General features: G+C 33.8%; 3 protein-coding genes across 3 annotated transcripts; 1 reads left to right on the top strand and 2 right to left on the bottom strand.

Annotated features, from left to right (window-relative positions):
• Positions 1-10,955: 10,955 nt before the first annotated feature.
• Positions 10,956-12,639, top strand: LOC111899878 (molybdate transporter 1). The gene has a single exon (XM_023895766.2). It carries the CDS (start codon positions 11,156-11,158, stop codon positions 12,521-12,523), a length of 1,368 nt encoding a protein of 455 aa, XP_023751534.1. The 5' UTR covers positions 10,956-11,155; the 3' UTR covers positions 12,524-12,639.
• Positions 12,640-12,692: 53 nt separating this feature from the next.
• Positions 12,693-16,153, bottom strand: LOC111899886 (30S ribosomal protein S9, mitochondrial). Its single transcript, XM_023895777.3, has 4 exons — positions 15,463-16,153; positions 14,180-14,620; positions 13,185-13,268; positions 12,693-13,012 (listed from the first exon to the last, which is right to left on the bottom strand). Exons 1-4 carry the CDS (start codon positions 16,076-16,078, stop codon positions 12,921-12,923), a joined length of 1,233 nt encoding a protein of 410 aa, XP_023751545.1. The 5' UTR covers positions 16,079-16,153; the 3' UTR covers positions 12,693-12,920.
• Positions 16,154-18,434: 2,281 nt separating this feature from the next.
• On the bottom strand, positions 18,435-22,131 carry LOC111899892 (probable serine/threonine-protein kinase At1g54610). The gene is made up of 8 exons (XM_023895791.2): positions 21,274-22,131; positions 20,913-21,197; positions 20,508-20,825; positions 20,184-20,411; positions 19,744-19,844; positions 19,492-19,603; positions 18,902-19,375; positions 18,435-18,820 (listed from the first exon to the last, which is right to left on the bottom strand). Exons 1-8 carry the CDS (start codon positions 21,667-21,669, stop codon positions 18,602-18,604), a joined length of 2,133 nt encoding a protein of 710 aa, XP_023751559.1. The 5' UTR covers positions 21,670-22,131; the 3' UTR covers positions 18,435-18,601.
• Positions 22,132-22,433: the final 302 nt, after the last annotated feature.

Raw genomic sequence — 22,433 nt, 5'->3', positions numbered from 1 at the left:
TAGCCGTTCAAGGCCAAAAAACCAAACAACCAATCAAATTTCTCATTTGAATCCGTCGTCGGGAACACGAAGAAGTACGACCACGCCTGACCACGGAACGTCGGGGTGGTGTGCACGATCCGTTATCGTGGCCAACTAGACCACGATTCCATTCGTGGTATGTATACCACAAGGCCTTATAGGAAAGATCGTATTTCGTTTTTCGTGTAAAATGAATAGTTAGCAAAACAACTGTCACATGTTTTCGGTTGATATATTAATTTATGTAAAACTTCGTCGCGTATAAATATATGTTAATCTTTAAAAACAATACATTTGCAATGGTTGGTTAAACTTAAAATGTCCCTAATGCCTCATTATATACCCTTTATTCTCTTTACAAATTGGCCTTTGGTTGATGAAAAGGTCATGTTCCTCGTATAACTAACAGAATGCCTCGTTAGTTTTCATAATCACAGCATATGGTTTTTAATGTAATGCTTGATTAATTAAGAAGCATCTCATCGCTGTAAAACTCATACATACGAAATCAAGGAATTTTATTAGATGAATTATAATAAATAACAACGTATCATTATTATCGATATAGGGAATTTATTTTGTTTTTTTTCTCTATCTATAATAACAATGTATTTCTATTTTTAACCACAATAACATATTATATCTTATTCATAAAAATAACAACTTATTTAACTAAAACTTGTAGCCTATACTTTACCTTTTTTACGCACGGAACTTATATTTCTTTACACATATAACCCATTTGTAATTCCCATCGTTATATATCCATAATAACAACTTTTTTTTTTTTTTTTTTAATCTCTTATCTATAATAATTAAACACTTTTTACGGGTTATATATTGTTATTATCAGAACAAAAATATGTATATTATTGTAGACAGATCCATATATAATTTGCATTGTTCTTGGATAAGGCTGGTTCAAGCCGATTTAAGGTCTAAGACAAAATAAAAAAGTGAGACCCTTAACAATAATTTTTTAAATAAATAAATGATTAATGGCTTAGCTTCTGGAAAAATCTGTTGGAATTTGTTCGTCTTTTCCATCAATTTTGGATACAATCTTGTTTTTCCTTTTTTGTTGAATTAATACCAATTTTTTTTTTATAATAATAATATAGATGCATAAAAAATAAATCTCATAAATTTGGATGTCATGTGTCATCGCCCATGTCGGGCCTCTTCTTGGAGATAAAGATTAAAATAAATATTCTTAACTTTTTAGCAAAATAAAAATGTTATTATTTTAAATAAACTTTCACAAAAGAAAACATAATAGTCACGTCCTCATTTGTTATCTCTACCAATCGTATTTCGAACTTGAATGATTCAGTTGTAAACGTTACTTTTTTGTTTCTTAAAAGAGTGTTAAATTAAAAGAGTATTTATCCCATAATGACTAAATTAAAAGAGTATTTATCCCCTTGACACGAAAGGTCTAAAATAGGGATAATGACAAAATGTAATATATATTTTTTGATTTGTATATATTTGGTCTGAGTTTTTTTCGTTAACATTTTCTCTTTTCAACTTGTTTAACTGAAAACATTCACTTTTTATGATCGGCTACTTCAGATAAGCCGAAAAATGACTTAATAGGATAATATATTTCTCACTTTGTACACATTTAGTCCAGAGGTGGAGCCAGAATTTTACAATAAAAGGGGCTTATATCATAATAAGATTAACCAATATTTTATAACCGAATAATGTAATATAGTCTATAATTCAGGAAAATTTGAGATAAAAATTAATACATAATTTGAATATCTAAAAAAAATTAATATATACATACCGACCGTGTCCAAATCAAAAATTTAATGATAAAAAGCAATAGAATAATTAAAAATAAACCTAAAAGATTAACTATTTTATCAATAATAAAAAATAAAACTAACAAAAAAGTTATAAAAAATTATCATCCTAACAAAGTCAATAAAATAAATAAATCACAACTTATCATCCGATAAATATTACTTACATAACAAGAAAACACAAAAATATATAGATTATTAATAAACGGTTTATAAAATATGATTTTATAAGACTTAATATCATCAACTTCTTATTATTTATTATCAATGTGTTAACAAAACAGTAAAAATGGTATAAGAAATGTTAGCTGTCAAAAAGCAATTATTTCAACAATAAATCCTTTATTTTTAGGTAAATCTAGTCTATGGTGATAAAAGATATGCAACATTAAACCCTTGTTATTACGAAAATCAAAATAATATTTATGAATTTAGTCAAGGGGAGTAATGTATATAACTTGGAAATTTTGAAGGGAGTAATCTATATAAATTAGAAATGTTGAGGGGGGCAAAGCACCTGTTTGCCTCTGTACTCCCTCCGCCGTTGATTTAGTCTTTAATATTTTTGTACACAGTTAGTCCATAATATTTTTTATTATAAAATAAGTCATTGTTGTTTTTGTATACATTCAGTACTTATGAACGATTTCTCTAAGTTTTCTCATAACGTCTACATAGGACAATCATTAATAAGATGTTCGGGGTTGTTTATGGCCACCACAGCTTCAATTACTTGGTGTTTAGGTTTTGTCTTCCGAACGTCGTAACTTCTTTATGCGATCTTGGATTTTAACGATCTTTATATTCACACATTCGTATTTGAGTTTACTACAATTTTAGTTGAGATTACTCCCATTAAAAAATAATATACTTTTACTTACAATTTTATAAAAAAACATTCACATACATTCATAAATAACGCATGTAGATAAAGATCATAAGTAAAAATAAATTGCTTTTTAATGGGAGCACTCTAAACGAAAGTCATAGTAGATTTAAATACGAACATGTGGATATAAAAATCGTTAAAATCTAAGATCGTATGAAGAAGTTACAATGTTTAAAACACAAGACCTATACAACCAAGCACCTTAGATTATTCCCTTTAAAAAAGTAATATGTTTATTCATAATGAACGCATGTATATAAAGATCGCAAGTAGAAATATATTACTTTTTAACGAGAGTAATCTAAATGAATTGTAGTAAACTGAAATACGAATGTGTGGATATAAAAATCGTTAAATTCCAAGAACGTATGAAAAAATTACGACGTTCAGAAGACAAGACTTAAATACCAAGCAATCGAGGTCGCAGTGGCCATAAGTTTGAATAACCCTGAACACCTCATTAACGATTATCCCATATAGGATGTTGTGAGAAAAACCTAAAGAAGTCATTCATAAGTATTGAATGTGTACAAAAACAACAAAGACTTATTTTGCGAAAAGAAAATATATATTAAGGACTAAATGTGCACAAAAATATTAAGGACTAAATGTGTACAAGGTGAGAAATATATTACCGTATTAAGTTATTTTTTCCGGCTTACCTAAACTAGCTAGTTATAAGGACTAAATGTGTATAGTTAAACAAATTAAATGAGTAAATGTGGATGAAAAAAAACTTAGTGACCAAATATATACAAACCGAAATATATATTACCCTTTTAAGCCATTATCCCTCTAAAATATTAAGAGTTTACAACACTTATTAGCAGTAGGAAACTATATATAATATTTCATCAAATCGTCCCAATGTCATGTCTCATTAAATTGTGGATAAAATTGAAAGGGTGGTAACATTTTTAGCATATTGTCATGTAATTTTTTATTAGTTTTCAAATCACGTAAGCTTATCATGTCTAACATAAAAAAGATAGGAAAATGTAGTGTGCCCATTAATACTTTTAATTTTGGAGGAAAAAATTAAAAACAAAAATAAAAAAAAAACAATCACAACTTACCTTCCAACATTCTTTTTCCTCTCGTTACTTGCTTGATGAGATTATGTTGGCGAGCCCCTTAGCGTAAGCCAGGGGCGGTGTTTGGCAAGGCTAGCCTATGCTGGTGATGGGTTTGGCGAGCACCAGGTTTCAACCCCAAATTTTAGCTATATGATATTTCATTTTCTTTTTTAACGGTTAGAGATTTTTAAATAACCACAAGAAGATTAGTACATAACAAGTAGTATAATATAATCCTTTCTAATAAATGAATATTTTGTTTTTTACATGTCACATTCTTATTCAATTTGCCGAATATCATTTTATGGTTCTTTTGAATTATTTTTTTTCCACATGTCATTTTATGAGTTTTCTTATTTTATTAACTTTCACATAATATTTTAATGTAATAATTACAATAAACATACTAAGAAATGAATATTAATTTATTAATGGACTTACCTTTTAATTTAAATTTTTTTTAAATTAAAGCTCATTAATTTTTTTTGTTTATTTATTTAAATTATTTGTTTAAATATTTAGATCTTTATATTTATTTATTTTTTAAATTAATCCATATAATACATAAGTCTTATAACTAATAATAACTATTCTTGCTAGGAATATTCTTGAGTATGTTAAAAAAAAATTCTTTATTTCTGGTGGAATTTTCTTGGTTATTATTTGTTTCTAATGATGATCTATAAATATAGTAGTTATTTTTAGTTTCAGAATGAATATATTTATATGATAAAAGATCATATCTATAGTTTTTTTTTTTTTTTTTTAAATTATCCTCTCAACTAATAATAACTAAAAAAGGATTATACATACAATTGATGTAATTAAGACTATGATTTTTATGTTTATTACTAACCTAGAAAAAGAAATGAGACATGATATCATCAAAGATTAGTGTATTTTTAGGTTTCATCATTCCAAAAATGAAGTTGTTTCAAGATTTTCAAACAACCCAAAATGTAGTAATAATGATAGCATCAAAACCTTTTTTTCGTTGCACTCCACTAAGTTTAACATAATTTTTTTTTAAAATTGCTAGACCCAAACTCCGCAATATGTAACAACCGTGTTTGGGATTTATAAGTTTAATCATTTTGAAAGATCTATATTCTTAATAATCATAATAGAATGATACTTGTTAATAATATATTGTTAATAATATATGATTCTAAAGGGTTACATAAACAATTTGATGTAAATATATTATTTATAAGAATTTGATTTTTGATAAATATTAATTGAAAATAATTTATTTTATAAAAATAATTAAATTATGTTGGGTTTAATTGTATTGTGTTAAATGTAGGCTTATTATAGTTCATTTTATTCCGGTTTGGGCATGTCCATTATCGGATCCACTTTGTAGTTTAGAATATATATATATATATATATATATATATATATATATATATATATATATATATATATATATATATATATATATATATATATATATATATATATATATATAGTGCATGCATGTAATATTAGGGTTAACGTTTTGCAACCCTAATTGTCGTTTGTACGATCTTATAGAGAAGTTCTTGAGAACTCTTCTAGAGTCGATTAATCAAAGCATTAGGCACACTTTTGATCTTTGCTTTCGTGTCATTTGATTCACGTTCTTTATTATAAAATCTATCGATCATATTTATTGTTCTCACAATTGGTATCAAAGCAGGAGATAGTGTAATTAATTCGCTATTCTTCTGTCGAGTTTTGCTAGGGTTTTTCGTTTTTACTTAGATTTGTTCTTGTTGTCTCAATCGTCTCAATCGATTATATATTCTAAATCTAGATCTCAAGTTTTACCCTTGAACTCGATTCACGTTTTACATATCTGGTTCTATTTTTTTTGTTTCTGTGAATTCTTGATAAGATGGCTCACAAAGATCCTCACTTTCTTTCGTTCAATCTCTCAAACAGTATTGGATGCACGACAAGGATTCCAATTCTCTTTCCAGACGACTATGAAGTTTGGGCGCTCAACTTTGAAGATTATCTTCTTGGAAAAGAACAACATGGTTCCACTATATGGCATGCGATTACACAAGAGACGCACATGCATACAGATACCAAAAAGGAAATCAAGACTCTGGCTGACTACAACACACTTATTGTTGAACACACCGTTCCACAAGATGAGAAGGATAAACTGATGAGTAATATAAAAGCAATGAGAATCATTCACTTTGCTCTTCCTCCAGACACTTTTCATCTTGTGAGTACATGCGATACTGCTAATGCTATTTGGGATAGCTTAAAGGAGTTATATTCAAGTGATGTTGATTTGGAACATTCCGTGCAAACATTGCTCTTATCTGAATTTGGAGCATTCGTTCAAAAACCTGATGAGAAGTTGGATCAGACGTTCAATCGCTTCAATCATTTGTTAAGCGGGATGCTCAATAAACAAACTCAATCGTGAAGTAATTTAACAAACAATCACTTTTATGAGTGGACTTAGATCCGAATGGAAGGCTGTTGTTTCCACGGTTAAGGCACACAAACAATTTAAAAGCTATTCGTTGGCCAAACTTGTGGGCATTCTGAGATCTCATGAAGAGGAAGTAACAAAGGAAGTGAAGCTTGTTTCAAACAAGGGATCCTTAGCATTGGTTGCGAAGGGAAAGAAGATAGCAAAAGAAGATTTCGAATCAGACCTTTCGGAAAGTGAAATCTCAAAAGAAGATAAGGCTCTTTTGGTGTCTAATCCCAAGAAGTTCTATAAGAATAACTTTTCCCGTTACATAAACAAGTTCAGGCAAGGTAATTCGAGTTCATAGAAGCCTAGGGATGAGTTTTTTAAGAACTCTGGGAACGATGACGAAAAGAAGGAAAAGAAGCCCTTGGGTGATTCAGGTTATGATTGTAGTTACTGGCATTCTGAGAATAGTCGGCCATTTTATCTTTTTTGGGTCATTGGTGTTATGGTAGGGCCTTATTGGGCCAAAATGCCCATTAATGATTTTGGGCATGGACTTTGGGCCCATTAGCAAAGAAAGGACATTTGGGCCTTTTTGGAAGGACTTAGGGTTTGGGTTTCCCTTTAATTATGTGATGTCCTAACATGGATTAATTTTATGGCTCAGCATGGGAGGTTGCGGACAGTTAGGATAGTAGTTTTTGGATTCTTCGGACATAAGTGAGTCTCCTCACTATACCAATGGTTCTAAGGCACCAAGGTCGGCCCATTTCTTGATATGTAGTATCCTAGCTGAAATTGTATTATTTGGCATGATAGTTGGTATGAGCTAGGAAATATGCTAGTAGTATGTATGGAAGACCATAGGAGAGCCCATGACACTTGGATGTAAGACCATGTGGAGAGCCCATGGCTTTCCTATCAAATACCATGGGAGAGCCCATGGCACTTAGGTGTAAGACCATGTGGGGAGCGCATGGCATCCTGGAGTAAGACCCTGGGGACGAGCCCACGACCTCCTTATCTTTTGTATGCATGGCTTATGTGATATGTATAACTGTTTTAGCTAATATGATATGTGGTTTGTGTGTGGGTATGCTCTGGGGAACTCACTAAACTTTCAGTTTACCGTTTACGGATTTGTTTCAGGTACATCTGAGCCCAAAGGCAAGGGCAATACGTGATGGCACGGTGTGCACTCTCTCTCTCTCTCTCTCTCTCTCACCGATATGATATGGGACTCTGATGTTTTTAAATAAAGTTGTAATGAATTTGGATTTGAAAACAATTGTTTTGAATTTCATGGTTTATGCAAATGTGTTTTATTAATTAAAAATGAAAATTTTCTTTAAAAATTTGGGTCGTTACAAATTCAATTTGGCAGACTTGTTGTTTATGAATTCGTATGACTGGATCTCAATGCTCAACATTGTCATGAAAGATGAAAAGAGATCTAAGCCCATCGTTGCACATCTGAAAAGAATGATTGTGTGCTATATTTTAGAGATTGCGAATATGGATGTAGAGATAGCGTTGGTTTTGCAGAAAATGTCCATTCTAAAACCCAAAGAGCGGCCTAAGGATGTTCAAAAGCTGAAGCTGGGAGTTATTCGAAAAGAACAGTGGAGCATTGTGTATAACCGAAAGGTTGCTGACACAGTTCAGAAGAGTATGTTCTTTTTACGAGACAAACATCTCTACTCAACCACCGCTCTGAAGACTATTCTCTCAATGGTTGAAACATGCAAGGCGAACACAACAATGTAACACCCCGACTCCCAGGTACAAGTTTTAAAGCATTATATACATATTAATGGACCTACTCGACGAGTTGGTTGCCCCCAAATCTTCGTGTAGAGGCGGGTTAGCCCGCGTAGATTATTGGATCTACTCGACGAGTCGGAGGACCCGGACTCGACGAGTAGGAGGTGGAAGATGAAACCTTGATTTTTAGGGTTTGCACCCTATTTAAAGGACCTTAAGTGCCTTCCTCCAATCCTTTACCACCCCCTTGATGGCTAAGAGAAACCATAATCGCTATTAACCTTGTTATTGAGTGATTGTGAGGCTTAAAGAGTGATTTTGGTGCTTTGTGTGAAGAATTTGTGAAGTATAAGAAGATTAGAGAAAAAAGTAGCTTGCAGATCTGACTCTACTTCATCTTGGCATCATTTTGAAGGTAACAAGTCGTTACCTTGGTTTATCTTTAGCTGAATCTCTTCATGTTTGGGTTTAGGGCTATCTTTAGCACATTTGGGAGTCATTTCGAGTATTGGGGCAAGATCTGAAGTTGTAACTTCAGATCTGGACTTCCCTTGGTCCCTATAGTTATAAAGTTATGAGATTTGACAAGCTTGGGCCTTTCCCTTTGAGTTAACCTTTCCCTTAGTCTAGTTTTGGCATTTAGGACCATGCATGTACGTAAAGTTTGCAACTTTACGTGGAAACCATGTCTTAGGAGGTTGGATCTGCAATATGGAGCTTTGGGGTGGCTTAAAAACATCTGTATGAGTAATGGACTGCATGAACTCGTCGGGTCGCTTAGCCGACTCGACGAGTCGGACGAAGGTTTCTCGTATTTGATTCTGCATGAACTCGGCGGGTCACTAAGAGGACTCGACGAGTCAGTTAAGGTTTTCCTCGACATTTGGACACGCATGGACTCGACGAGTTGGTTGGAAACTCGGCGAGTCAATAAGGGTTTTGGGTGACTTCTGAGTTCTTAAGAAACTCAATGAGTTGCTAGCTACACTCGACGAGTCGGGTCAAAATGGACTGTTGACTTTGACCGTTGACTTTGACTTTGACCAAGGGTTGACCGGTTTGACTTCTGGGGGTATTTTGGTAATTGGGAATTTATGGAAGTGAACCATTGGCGGATGTAGGTGTTGGACTTGGAGTTGCATTTGATAGAGTTTGACTTTATCACTTCGAGCTACTTGTGAGGTGATTTTTCCTCACAATACGCTTTTAAGTGTATAAACACCTTTAAAAAATGTATTTTAACCTTTAAAAACATAATTTTTATATTTATAAATATATTTATACCTTTAAAACGTAATTTAAAATGTATATATACACTTATAAAAATAAAATAACAATAATAATAATTCTAATAATTATTGTTGTTATTATTATTATTATTATTATTATTATTATTATTATTATTATTATTATTATGTTTTAAATTGTTTCACTAATATACGATATATATACAATGTTTTCGAGATATAAAACGCAAAAACGCGATGCAGCCTAGTTGTTTCTTCGTTGCTTTATGAGTTGGAGGTGGTGGGTTCGAATCCCCTTACCACCCCTATTTTCCTTTTAAGTTTTATAATTAAGTAATAAAGCAACTCTTCGTCACGTCTACCGCACATGTGGCTGACACGTCACCTATTCCATCCAACTCATCATTCACATGTCTTGTCAGCTATACAGGTTATCGACTTAAGTAATAAAGCAACTCTTCGCCACCCCTATTTTCCTTTTAAGTTTTATAATTAAGTAATAAAGCAACTCTTTGCCACGTCTGCCGCACATGTGGCTGACACGTCACCTATTCCATCCAACTCATCGTTCACATGTCTTGCCAGCTATATAGGTTATCGACTTAACCTATATAATAGGGCATGACCAAAAAATTTCTTACAAGTTTGCGGTATAAACGAACATAAATTCTATCAAAGGGTAAAACCGTAAATTTCTGAAAAACTTATGGGTTTTTATAGCATTAACTCAACTTTATAAGTAAAAATAAGATATTATTTTAATATTGAAATCTACCCTAATAAATAAGAATGATTTTGTCATATGTCATTCTCTCATTCAATTGACCACATGTCATTTTGTCATAATTTTGAGATATATTTATTTTCCACTTGTCATTTACTTTATTTTTCATTACCAATATATCATTAATTTAGTTTCCATAAATTAGACCTACCATAATGACTATTAATTTTAAATATTAAATTTAAATTTTCAATTTCAATTTCAATTTAAAAATAAATTTACAGTTTAAACCTTTGTGTTTTACATTTTATTATAATTAAACCGTTTAATACACGAACCTGCTAACTAAACACATAATTTTAATTAATTTATGTTTGCATGTTTTTCTTCTCATAATTTTAAAATTCAAATAAACTTTTTATTTAATTGTTCCTATTTAACATTTTATTTTAATAACTCGTATAATATACGAGTTTCACAACTAGTTTAGTTGATATATAATTACATTTTAGTCGTGGTATTTTTGATTTGAACGTAAGAGTGAGAGAGTCTCTTGGTGGGTGGAGCTTGAGAGATACTTTTCAAATTGAGATATATATATATATATATATATATATATATATATATATATATATATATATATATATATATATATATATATATATATATATATATATATATATATATATATATATATATATTCATTGAGTAATATAGTTTTTTTACGTCTCTGAAGGACCCAACACGATGTAGTTAAAAAAAATGTGTGAAGGACTAAGCGGCAAGCGCCTAGATTACCCCAAAACGTAGGGGACAGTTTGTGTATTTTACCCAATATTTTATTTTTTATTAACAGTTAAAGCTTTTTTACTGATTTAATAAATAAAGTGATCTACACATAATAATTTTTCCTTATAAACAATAATTTGTGTTTTGTAATTTTTTATTATACAAATCTATAAAACATAAATTATTCTGAAAATATATATAAGAATCAATTGTTTTTTTGTTATTTATTTGAGAACAAACAAATTGACCCCATCAATGTTATTGGAACGATAAATTTGCGGCAGTTGACTAAAAGATGCCTTACATAGTGACATCAGATCCTAATAGCACATTCAATTCCCTCCGTCCTTATAAAAGGTGGTATTCTAATCCCTCTATTTAACTACAACACCACAATTCATACCTCATGGAGTCCAACAACTATCAATCCCCACCGCGAACCACCCCCCCTGTCACCACCACCACCCTGGCCAAAAAGCTGAAAGACAATCTGATTTTCCGATCAAAATGGGCGGAACTGAACGGTGCAATGGGTGACTTAGGGACCTACATACCCATCGTTTTAGCATTAACACTTGCCGCTGACCTCAACTTGGGCACCACATTGATTTTCACCGGCGTTTACAATATCGTAACAGGAGCAATCTACGGCGTCCCTATGCCCGTCCAACCTATGAAGTCAATTGCTGCGGTGGCTATCTCCGACCCCGATTTTGGGATCCCGGAGACCATGGCCGCCGGAATCTGCACAGGTGCAGTTTTAATTTTTCTGGGTGCGACCGGTCTCATGCAGCTAGCTTACCGGCTGATTCCGTTGCCGGTGGTCAGGGGAATTCAGCTAGCACAAGGTCTATCATTTGCCATGACTGCAGTCAAGTACATACGGAAAGTTCAAGACTTTTCAACGTCAAAATCCAAAGGGAATCGGAATTGGTTAGGACTCGATGGGTTAGTTCTCGCAATCGTTTGCTTTTGCTTTATCACGATTGTTAATGGTGGAGGCCAAGAACCCGAAAACGAAAACGATGAAGAGAGTCAAGATAATAAACGAAGAAACTGGAGAAGGAACGTGGTAAGTTATTTACCCTCAGCGTTTATTGTGTTCCTGTTAGGGGTAATTTTGGCAATCATAAGAGAGCCTAAAGTGCTGAAAGGGTTCAAACTGGGGCCATCTTCTATACAAGTAGTTAAAATTTCGAAAGGTGCTTGGAAACGAGGGTTTGTGAAGGGCACAATTCCACAATTGCCCTTGTCCATTCTTAACTCGGTTATCGCAGTTTGCAAACTATCGACCGATCTTTTTCCCGAAAAAACCGTGACACCAACCTCGGTTTCCGTAACGGTCGGGTTGATGAACTTAACCGGATGTTGGTTCGGTGCAATGCCGACTTGTCATGGGGCGGGTGGGTTAGCGGGTCAGTATAAGTTCGGAGGGAGAAGTGGTGGGTGTGTAGCGTTACTTGGTGCAGCTAAATTGTTGCTAGGGTTGATACTTGGGAGCTCTATCGTAAGGATTTTGATCTCGTTTCCTGTTGGGGTTTTAGGTGTGCTGTTGTTGTTTGCTGGTGTTGAGCTAGCGATGTGTGCTAGGGATATGAAGGCGAAGGAGGATTCGTTTGTTGTGCTTATTTGCACTGCGGTTTCGCTGGTTGGATCGAGTGCAGCTTTAGGGTTTGTGGTGGGTATGGTTGTGCATCTAATTCTAAGGCTTCGGAAATTGGGTGGGCCAGATGAAATTCGATCTTTCTCTTCCTTTTGGATGAATAGTCCGTAAATTCTTGTTTATGACTTTGAAGCTTCAAATTTACATTTGTTGTACAGGTAGAGCTGTACGTAACATATGATGTAAATGTACAATTTGTTAGTGTATATTTTGTGTTTGAGTTAAAATAGGAGCAAACTTACATATAACAAACGGAAACATTTTAATGCAATAAAAACGCTATAAAAATCCAATAACAATATTATTATTGTGACCGTTACACCACCCTCAATGTAACCAAAAATCCAACAAACCACAAAAAAACCCTAAAATAACTAGAGACAACACACAAAGGTTTCCAAGTCCAAAAAGGCATAGATTATGATTTTTGCATTTTCTATGTTAAGATCCTACAAATTATCAATTTTGACTCTTTTGGGTACATTCGGTAAATCAAATCAAAACCCAATCAACGCTTAACCCATTGGAAGCTCTTTCTTGCTTTGGCCTTACCAGGTTTCTTCCTTTCCACAATCCTCGAGTCTCTTGTCAAGAAACCCACTGCCAAAAACATAAATCACACATTATTATTTATACAAATTTGTTTTCACATAAATAAAAAAACTCCTAGTCCTAGGTTAGGTGCAGTTTGTTTTTTACTTGCTTAATGGAGAAAGAAGTGAAAAAGTTATAAATATAGAATGTCTAAATAACAAACAAAAAATCTACTTACCTTCTTTCAAAGGAGGACGGAATTGATCTGGTGCCCAGTTTTGTAATGCCCTGCTCATACCAAGACGAATTGCACCAATTTGACCTGTTTCATTTATTTGTGTATTATATAGCATTCATTGTACTTCCAGTTTGGGTGTTGATCGGGTAATTTTTTCAGGTTTCGGGTAATTCGGGTTTTTCATGTTAAAAAATTACCCGTTACCCGACCCAAATTAAATTCGGGTATTACCCGAAATATATTAATTTTTTTTAATTTCACCTAAAAATAAATTTAATGAAATAAATACGTCGTGCTTTATTAGTTTTGTTTATATAAACAAACGATGCATAAACAAAGTTACTCAAGCTTTGAACATTGAGATTTTTTAGTCAATAATACCTGAGATATCAAGTAATTTTTTAACAACTTAATGTAATCTAATAAGATGTTAAAAAAACAAATACTTAAAGATCGTAATTTAAAAGTTTAAAATGTTTAAAATAATTGTAGCCATAAGTTTTGTCATATTCTGAAGTTTCGTCAAGATAATGAGTTTGTTAGTTGCAATAAAAACTATAATCTAGAAAACAGTTAAGTTTTAAAGAACATGATAATATATAAACAATTACTTTTAATATTGCTAGTCATATTGTCATAATAAAATTCATGTTTTACAATAATGATAGTTAGTTTAAGTGTGATCAAATACCTGCTACAGAGTACAAGCTCTACGAAAAAAAAAAAATTAATAATTCAGGTATACCCGAAACCCAACAAACGTACCCTTTACCCGACCTGAAAAAAATCGGGTTACCTGATTACCCGAAAAAATTTACCCGATACCGGAAAAAACCAGGCGGGTAATTCGGGTATTTTCGACAGGGCTACTTCCAATTCTTTGAAAAATCTACCCAATTATTAACAATAAAGGAAAAAGTATAATGATAATTTTTTCACAAAAAATTAAGTGGCTAAATTCAAAGAAGCATAAGTTGCATAAATTGAATGCTGACCTGACACACCGCCTCCTTTAACAGTACAATTAACATCAAGAAGGCCCAATGTTTTGGTCTCCGACAGAGGCCGAAGAAGAGCTGCTCGTTGATCAAGCATGGGGAAATAGACATCAAATTGTTTGTCATTAATGACAAATTTACCCTCACCAGGTTCAATCCATACACGGGCAATACTACATTTCCTTTTTCCAGTCCCATAAGCCCTACCCTGAGTATCAACCTGTCTTACCCTTGATTTGGCAATTTCCTCTTGCTTTTGTCGCTCAATGTCTGCCCTAGTTGACTTCCTCGTGTTCTTTTCATATCGCATGTCCTCAATTGCACTCAGTGAGGGCAATCCTGGAACATCATCTAAGTCTTTCAGAGCCATTAAACTATCCAGCATTTCATCTGTGATTCCTGATGCAGCAATCAAGTCGCCAAATGCATGATTTGGACCTGTAGTAACAAATTCTAGGGTTACATATTGGGTATTGCTTGCTATTATTGGTAAAAAAAAATGAAAGTATGTTGGTATTTTTTTGGGTGAAGAAATGTATGTTTGTTGCAGGGAAGGGTTAAAAGAAAGTACACACACCAATCAACTCACCAAATGCATGATTTAGAATTAGACCTGTGGTTCTAGACTTCTAGGGTTAAAAAAAATCTGATTTAGTCACCAAAGTATTATTTTTTTATGATTTATTATGACAATGGTTGGCAGCTAGATAAATAGAAAATAATAGCTAAATGACTAATTCGATAGAATGATTATGTTGTGCTTTTTTTGTATTTTGCCCTGATATCAAAATTGGGTAGCCATGAAAATGGTATTTCTAAAGGGTCAAAAGTAAGTATAATAGTTTGATCAAAGCAATAAACAGCAAATAGTTAAGTGGCTAAATCAATAAAATGGTGAAAGTACAAGTTCCTTGCTTTACTTTTCCCTTATTCTTTTTATAGTAAGGTTTGCTCGTAGATCCACTACTACTAGAATATTAATTTTAGGCTGCAATATGTTTTTTTCAAGCAAAACTTAAAGAGGATCCACAAACAAACCTCTCCTAATGGATCAAGGCATGCCTCTACATAGAATCACAGAGTCATAACATAAGACATGATTTAACATCATATCTTCAACCCAGAGAGATGGTAAACTTCCATACCATATGTATTTCAGCATTTCACAAGCTCGATCCACTTCCCTAGTTAGAAGTAGAGTTTCCACAAAGATCTCTTGATATAATTTTTATGACATTTATCAAGTTTTATGAGAATTTGGTAATGAAAGGTATATATACCTTTGAGTACCTCTGATAGAGCTTTCTCCTCAATCTCCAGTAATCTATCTTCTTCTTTCTTTTGACTCGCCATTTTTTCATCTACATTAACATCAAGCTCAGCCAATTCCGAAACCCCTGCATCTCCAATATCAAAGATCCCATCTTCTCCGTCTCCCTCTTTCTGATCTCCCACCACAAAATTCCAGTCCTTAACTCCTTCCTCCGCCCCCCACGTATCAGCACCACTCACTTCAGCCCCTTTCCTCTCACTCTCTATTACCTTGAAAATATCATCTTCTTCACCATTACCTCCTTTCTCCTTCGATTCAACACTAAACCAAGACTTCTCCTCTACTGCATCCTCTCCACCAGCAATACCTTCGAGGCTCTCAGTTTCTTTACCGAACACAGATTCGATGCTTTCTTCATTTCCCGACGAAATCTTCCAGATATCGGACGATTTACTACCGTCTCCGCGATTGGTGGAAAAATAGCGAGAGTTGATTGAGAAGAAAGTAGAGGAGGTAGGGTTTTGAACCAGGGGAGGATGGTGATGTTTGTAGTGAGATTGAGATGATGAGATTAGGGCTACAAAACGGAGGCTTGAGGGTTTAGAGAGTATACGAGATAGCATTTGGAGAGTGCGGGAGGATCCTCCGTTGTCTGGTTTCTTTGAGGGTTTTAGCCTCCACGAGAACCTCTTACGATATAAGGCCATCTCCAGTGTCTCGCCATTTTGCCTGTTGATCCTGGTCGGGTCGGGTCGGGTCGGGTCGTATTGGTTTGCCCTACATCTGAAGGGGCGGATTGATTTGAGATCTTCATCACTCGGATAATTTCATAGTTAAAGTTACTAGATATTATAATGGTGTCATTATTTGGCTGTGGGAAATGAGGCTACTATATAAAATACAGTTATTCCTAAAAATATTAATATTTGTATTTTGGAGGGTGCTTTTAAATCGCGGAACCATATTGATTACAATGGCTATTGATATGGCTTCCACTTTTGAGTTCTTGTTGTTAAGGGCCTTAAGGCTACAGAGGATATTCATCATTTATTCCTTAATTAGTTGTGAAGTGGCAAAACAATCTTGGGCTTGTATTGGCCCGTTGGTGGGATATTGTTATTTCAAGTTGTTTTTTGTTATATACTTATTATGTGTGTTGGTTGATTCATTGAAGAGATTGGTGTTGAATGTGATTGCTATCACTGCCATTTGTGTATTGGTTATGATCCCATAGCTAGAGTAGAGATTCTATTTTTGATAACTTTGTTTCTTACTTGTTTAATTGATTTATTCATAGAAATAGAAAAACTAAAACACAATTGGGTTTCTGGTTACAAAATCTAATATTGGCTATCCATTTGTAATTATAAGTTTCCTTCAAGCTTCCTGCTAGTTTTATATTATTTAGGGTGTGTTTGGTTGTGGAAAATTTTCCAATTTTTAGAAATTTTGAAAACATGTTTGGTTTGTTCAGTTTTCTAAAGTGTTCTATGAAAATAAAAATTTCCATTTTTCCAAATTGTGTGTAAATTAGAAAAATGACTTTTACAGTTTTTTCAAAGTTTTTTAAAATATCTAAAATGAAAAATAAAAACTCTGTCGGTTCCAACTAAACATATTTTCTACAATTTTCATTGAAAACTAATAATGAAAACTCAACTCTATTTTCTGAAAACAATTTCTTGAAAAATGAAAACAGTTTTCCACAACCAAATACACCTTTAGTCATTCACAAAATAAAGAGAAATTAAATTAATTCTTACTTTTTATGCCTACAAATATTCCTACCCAATGCAATTATGACAAGTGTCATCATTCCATATTTTTTTAACTAAGTCATTAAGACTATATTAGGAATATATCAATAAAATTAAATTGAATGATGATTTGTCATAATTATAGTGGGTAGAAATAATTGTAGGAATAAAAAAAGATAGGAGGTAATTTAATTTCTTAAAAAGAAAACTTTGTTACTTCATGTTGGGTTATGTCAAGTTTTGGTTGGTCTATTCTCGGGTATGGTTTTTTTCTTTTTTTTTTCGTTATTTTCTGGCCTTTTTATCCGTTCTTTATTAACCTCTCACCCCTAATTGCACTTCATTCTTGATGATTATATTATGCATTATAATGATTATTGTTTTGATGTGCCGGTCAGTCATAACCGATCAACAAGAAATAACTTATCAACAAGAAAAATGGTTTGGTGAAACAACAAAACTAAATACACACGATGGAAAAACACAACCTAAATATATTTATATTAAATGCTATTTTTCTTCCAATTATGCAATTATGCATGACGAGGCTTGTTCGTGTGCAATTATGCATGACGAGGCTTGTTCGTGTATTAGCCTATTTGGCAGGTTGCCTAATTGTGATGGGATATTATAATTTGGCTTGCCCCCACAATCGGGTTTATACTCTATCCACGCTCACATTTTTATACATGGATCCATATTTATTTTAAACATGTTTTTGGATTATTTTTAAAATAATCACTGTCATCAACTTATTAAATAAAAGCCAACGTGGATCGATGCCACCATGAGGTACATGTTACTACTTATTTTTTGTTAATAGAATTTAAAAAAAAAAAAAAAAAAAAAAAAAAAAAAAAAAAAAAAGTTTTGATAGAATACATGATCTAACGGAACATTCTGAAATCCTTCATTCGGTGTTATCAAGCGTAGCCAAAGCAGATTGAGGCGCCCTATAGCGCGTAATGGCAGATGTTTTTGTGTTTTATTACCATATGTGAAACTACTATTTTTTTTTTGTTAACTTTTTGTTGTTAGTTATTGAGATTTATTAGATATTGAGATAACACATGTAGTTTTTACCTTTTCCCCATTTTATTCAACAGAAAAGTTTTTACAGCCTCGTTTTATTTCAACACGAAATTTGAGATCTCTTTTTTATGCAACAACAAACGTTCTACTTTTTTTACCAATCTACTATAAAGACGTTTCCAAACCAAAATTTACGCCATAAAATTCCCCTATATATTATATTCCAATACAACATCCTAATAAATTCCAAAATTACCGACAACAAATAATTACTATAATTACTATGTACACAGTTATCCGATGACATAGGAGAGCGGTTGACTCCCTCTCGCTCTCTCTCTAGATTTTTATCTATTATTACCTGGGTCTGCGGCTAGACATATAAATAGGGTTTGCCATCATTTGTGTTGCATCTGCTTTATCTTTGGAGAGCCTTGTCCTATCAAGGCGCGCTCTTCTTGCAGCTTCTTGAATATGTCGATCATGATCTTTCAGCATCTGGTCCACATTTGCATTTGATGAACCCAATGGACCCGAGAAATGGATCTTGTTGTTTCCCTTGTATCCATGACCATTCTATAATAATCAAACACCATATTAAGTATCACTCTACTTTCCTTCATTTGTAGATATAATATATATAAATATATAACTCACCTGAGCAGGTTCCTTAGTACTAGATCTTCCACTTTCCATGTATCTCCGGGAAAGGTCTTTCCGATCATGCTTTCCGGAGTGTCCAAATTCTTGGGTGAACTCCGATAGTCTTCCCATTTGATTTGTTGGATCTAATTGTGAAGAATTACAATTAGAATTAGAATTAGACACACGTTTTTCACGATCTTCAGCTGATAATATCCGCGAGCTCACTAAACCCGAGAGCGAAGATAAATCAGCTCGGCTCGTGATTGAGACGTCGTCGTATTTCTTTCCTGATTTTGTCCATGAATCCGCAACCAACGGGCCGGAATAGGATTCCCGCATTGGTGGGTGTGGTTTGGAATCGCTGATTGAATCTTTCGAGTAATGGGAAAGTCTAGGGTTTTCGATTGGGAAACCGGAAGCCGTGTCGTCTTTGTTACGGGAGAAGTACTCGCTTCTGCTCTTTGAGTTTGCTCGGTCTTGCCTTCTCTGTAAAGGAATTGGATTCAAGTGTTGTTAACAAATAAGGAAATAATTAATAATCATAAATAAATAAATAAATAAATAATAGTTTAGTGGATAAATTGATAAAATGGTTAAAGTACCTGCATCGATGCAGCTAACTCAGCATTGGCATCAGGAGCTGGAACTGCCCGAGGGTCTTTCGGTCCTCGGCTTTCCTTTTCCACCTTTTGGCCCTTATATTCCGCTCTTTGTCTACACAACATTTTCAGTGATTAGAAAGTTGATTTAATCAAGAGTTATCCATTCCATTCCAATGGAATGAACCATTCCATTCCTTCACAAGTTCCATAACTTAGTGTGGTAAATAGTATAAAATGAATACATGCACATACCTTCTAGCTTCTTCCTCCCTCAGTTTTGCATCAATTTCTTTGCTGGGAGGATATTTTGGCAAACTTGAAGGATCACAAGCATGTGGTTTTGTTGTAAAGAACTGCAATAATATTAAAATCATATATAAGTCATCTGAATGTTTAGTTTTAGTCTATCATAAGAAATTGAAAAGAATTAACAAAATTGAAAGGTGGCTTAAAACAGTAGGTATAGGTTAAATCTTTTTTTTTTAAATCAAAACCAGGTAACCAGGAAATATGGTTTAAATGGGTAAAAGTAATGGTTTAATCACAACAGAACACAGTTAAAGCCTAAATTGATATAATGATTAAGTAAAAGTTCTTTTCTTTATTGTTCCCTTTAAAACATATCCAATGACTGATGTGTTCATTATTTCCTGAATTTTATGTATTACTTGTGCTATTTTGTGGCCCATTACCTCACTCTTAAGAGCAAATAATGCTGTTCCTCTTTGTGAAGGATCTATTGCAAGTAACATCTCCATAAGACTGATAGCAACAGGAGGAACATCTTTAAAAGTTTCTTCAATTCGACATCTGTAAGGTTGTGTAGGTTTAAACACTGCTGAATGACGTAATTTTGATTTTCTCCAATAATCCTCAGATGGTGAACCACAAAGTTTGAATATTTTATGCAATTGCTCCACCTACAAAAGAGAAATCATAAGTCAAAAGAGTAACCAAGAGGAAGATCAGTTCATAGAATGTTTTTGGAAGGAATGGAATCTGTCAAGTTTTTAGACCTCTGTTCGACCAGGCATGATAGGTTTTCCAGCATATAACTCTCCAAGAATGCATCCTGTGCTCCACAAGTCCACTGCAACTCCATAATGAGTTGCTCCAAGAAGAAGTTCAGGTGGTCGATACCAAAGAGTCACAACTCGGCTAGTTAATGGCACATTTTCCCGATGATCAAAAAAACTTGCTAAACCAAAATCTGCAATCTTCAAGATTCCATGATTGTCTATCAAAAGATTTGACCCTTTTATGTCACGGTGTAAAACACCACGACTATGGCAATGCTCAAGTCCACTTAGCAGTTGTTGCATGTAGCATTTAACCTACAATACAAGAATGCATCCATCATCCATGTAACATTATGTATCCAGAAAACTCGAGAAGAAGAAGAAAAAAGAATCTGAGTCTACCTGTGGTTCTGTGAACTTAGCCCCAGGTAAAGATGCAAGTCCAGTAAGATCATGTTCCATATACTCAAAAACCAGGTATAAGCTACATGAAGTGCGTGAAGTGACCATTCCTTCAAGCTTGATTATATTGGGATGATCAAGCCTTCGCAAGATAAGAATCTCTCTCGCCATAAACTTCACACTTTCAGGATCCATGTTATCAAAACGCACTCTTTTTAAAGCAACAACTTTATTGTTAGTGAGATCACGAGCCTTGTAGACACTGCTATAAGTTCCTTGACCAATCTGCATCAAAACAATCAGATTCAGAACGTATTCAGCGCCTGAGATATCAAATTTGGCAAAAGTTTCATAAATATACCTTTTCAAGTTTCTCGAATGTATCTGCTCGGCGAGGTAACCATCCATTGATGGCTTCACCAGCTACAGCAGCAAGCCAAGAAGGCCAACCTGCCACGACTTGTTCACCTTCTATAGCTTTTGGAATAGTCCCTATACCCGGAATATTAGCAATAAACACTTCTGACACGTCTCTCTTCTTCTCGTAATGATCATCACGAACACGTCGTGAAGAATTCAATCTCTTGTCGATGGATCCAGTTCTTACCTCACCTCTATTCTTCACCCTAAAACTTTCTACCCTTTTAGACCGCGATCCGCGCGATTCTGATGAAGCTTTACTCGGTACTCTCTCCCTTGAACTCGAACTCCCTCTGCCATCATCGATGGCAGCAGGCTTACCACAAATCCCACCCATTAAATCCCCAAAACTAAGTGCCAATCACAGCTATAGAAAAACCCAATCAAGCTAATCAAAAAACAACGATTTCACTTCTGTGGATGTGCGTCGGTTAAGCATAATCATTACCGACCAACATCATACAAAACGAAATTCAATCCGGCGCTTGATATAGTACAAAACTGATGATACCTTTAGACCTGATTTGAATGAAAACCCAAAATTAGGGTTTTGATGTGCTCTCCAAAATCAAAGAATTCGTGCAACTATTTTCCGTGGATGAGAGTCAAAATTGAACACTTTTACTTGCTCGTATGCATCAACGCGCTTTCAGATATAAATATCGATAGACAACACTCTTTGCCGGCATGGCCGAGTCAAAGAGTTGAACTCTCTCTCTCTCTCTCTCTCTCTCTCTCTCTCGAATGTTAAAAAAACAGTCAGAGGATAAATGGTCTCTCTTTCCTCTCTCTCTCTCTCTCTCTGCAAAGAATGTTGTTTATAGAATATATCATTTTACTCCCATACACTATAGTGTATGTTTGTTTTGACCCCTGAATTACCATTTGTACTAATAATAATACATTATGTCATATTGTGGCCTTGTGGGCACTTGAATAGACCTTCTAGACCTAACAAATATGAGACAGATGTTATGTGACAAACCTGATAGTCTATTGGTCCATATCGAACCAAAGATTTTCTAGACAAATCAGCGAGTATCGATCTTTTTTAAGGTTTTGTAAATGTATTTTTGTAATTTGTTATTTTTTGTAAATTCT

This window comes from Lactuca sativa, chromosome 4 (assembly GCF_002870075.4).
Source record: "Lactuca sativa cultivar Salinas chromosome 4, Lsat_Salinas_v11, whole genome shotgun sequence".
In the NCBI taxonomy this organism is placed as follows: Eukaryota; Viridiplantae; Streptophyta; class Magnoliopsida; order Asterales; family Asteraceae; genus Lactuca; species Lactuca sativa.
The sequence above is the reverse complement of the archived record's forward strand: the minus strand, read 5'-3'. Positions and strand labels throughout refer to the sequence as shown.

Bases quoted from the DNA above. Each gene is read 5' to 3' on its own strand.
- LOC111899886 (XM_023895777.3), bottom strand. From the start codon at position 16,078: ATGCTATCTCGTATACTCTCTAAACCCTCAAGCCTCCGTTTTGTAGCC. The intron at 13,269-14,179 runs GTCAGCATTCAA...TAAATGAAACAG, and splicing joins TAAAGGAGGCGGTGTGTCAG to GTCAAATTGGTGCAATTCGT. The intron at 13,013-13,184 runs GTAAGTAGATTT...TGTTTTTGGCAG, and splicing joins CCGTCCTCCTTTGAAAGAAG to TGGGTTTCTTGACAAGAGAC.
- LOC111899878 (XM_023895766.2), top strand. From the start codon at position 11,156: ATGGAGTCCAACAACTATCAATCCCCACCGCGAACCACCCCCCCTGTC.
- LOC111899892 (XM_023895791.2), bottom strand. From the start codon at position 21,669: ATGGGTGGGATTTGTGGTAAGCCTGCTGCCATCGATGATGGCAGAGGG. The intron at 19,845-20,183 runs GTAATGGGCCAC...ATATTATTGCAG, and splicing joins TATTTGCTCTTAAGAGTGAG to TTCTTTACAACAAAACCACA. The intron at 19,604-19,743 runs GTATGTGCATGT...AATGTTGTGTAG, and splicing joins AGGGAGGAAGAAGCTAGAAG to ACAAAGAGCGGAATATAAGG.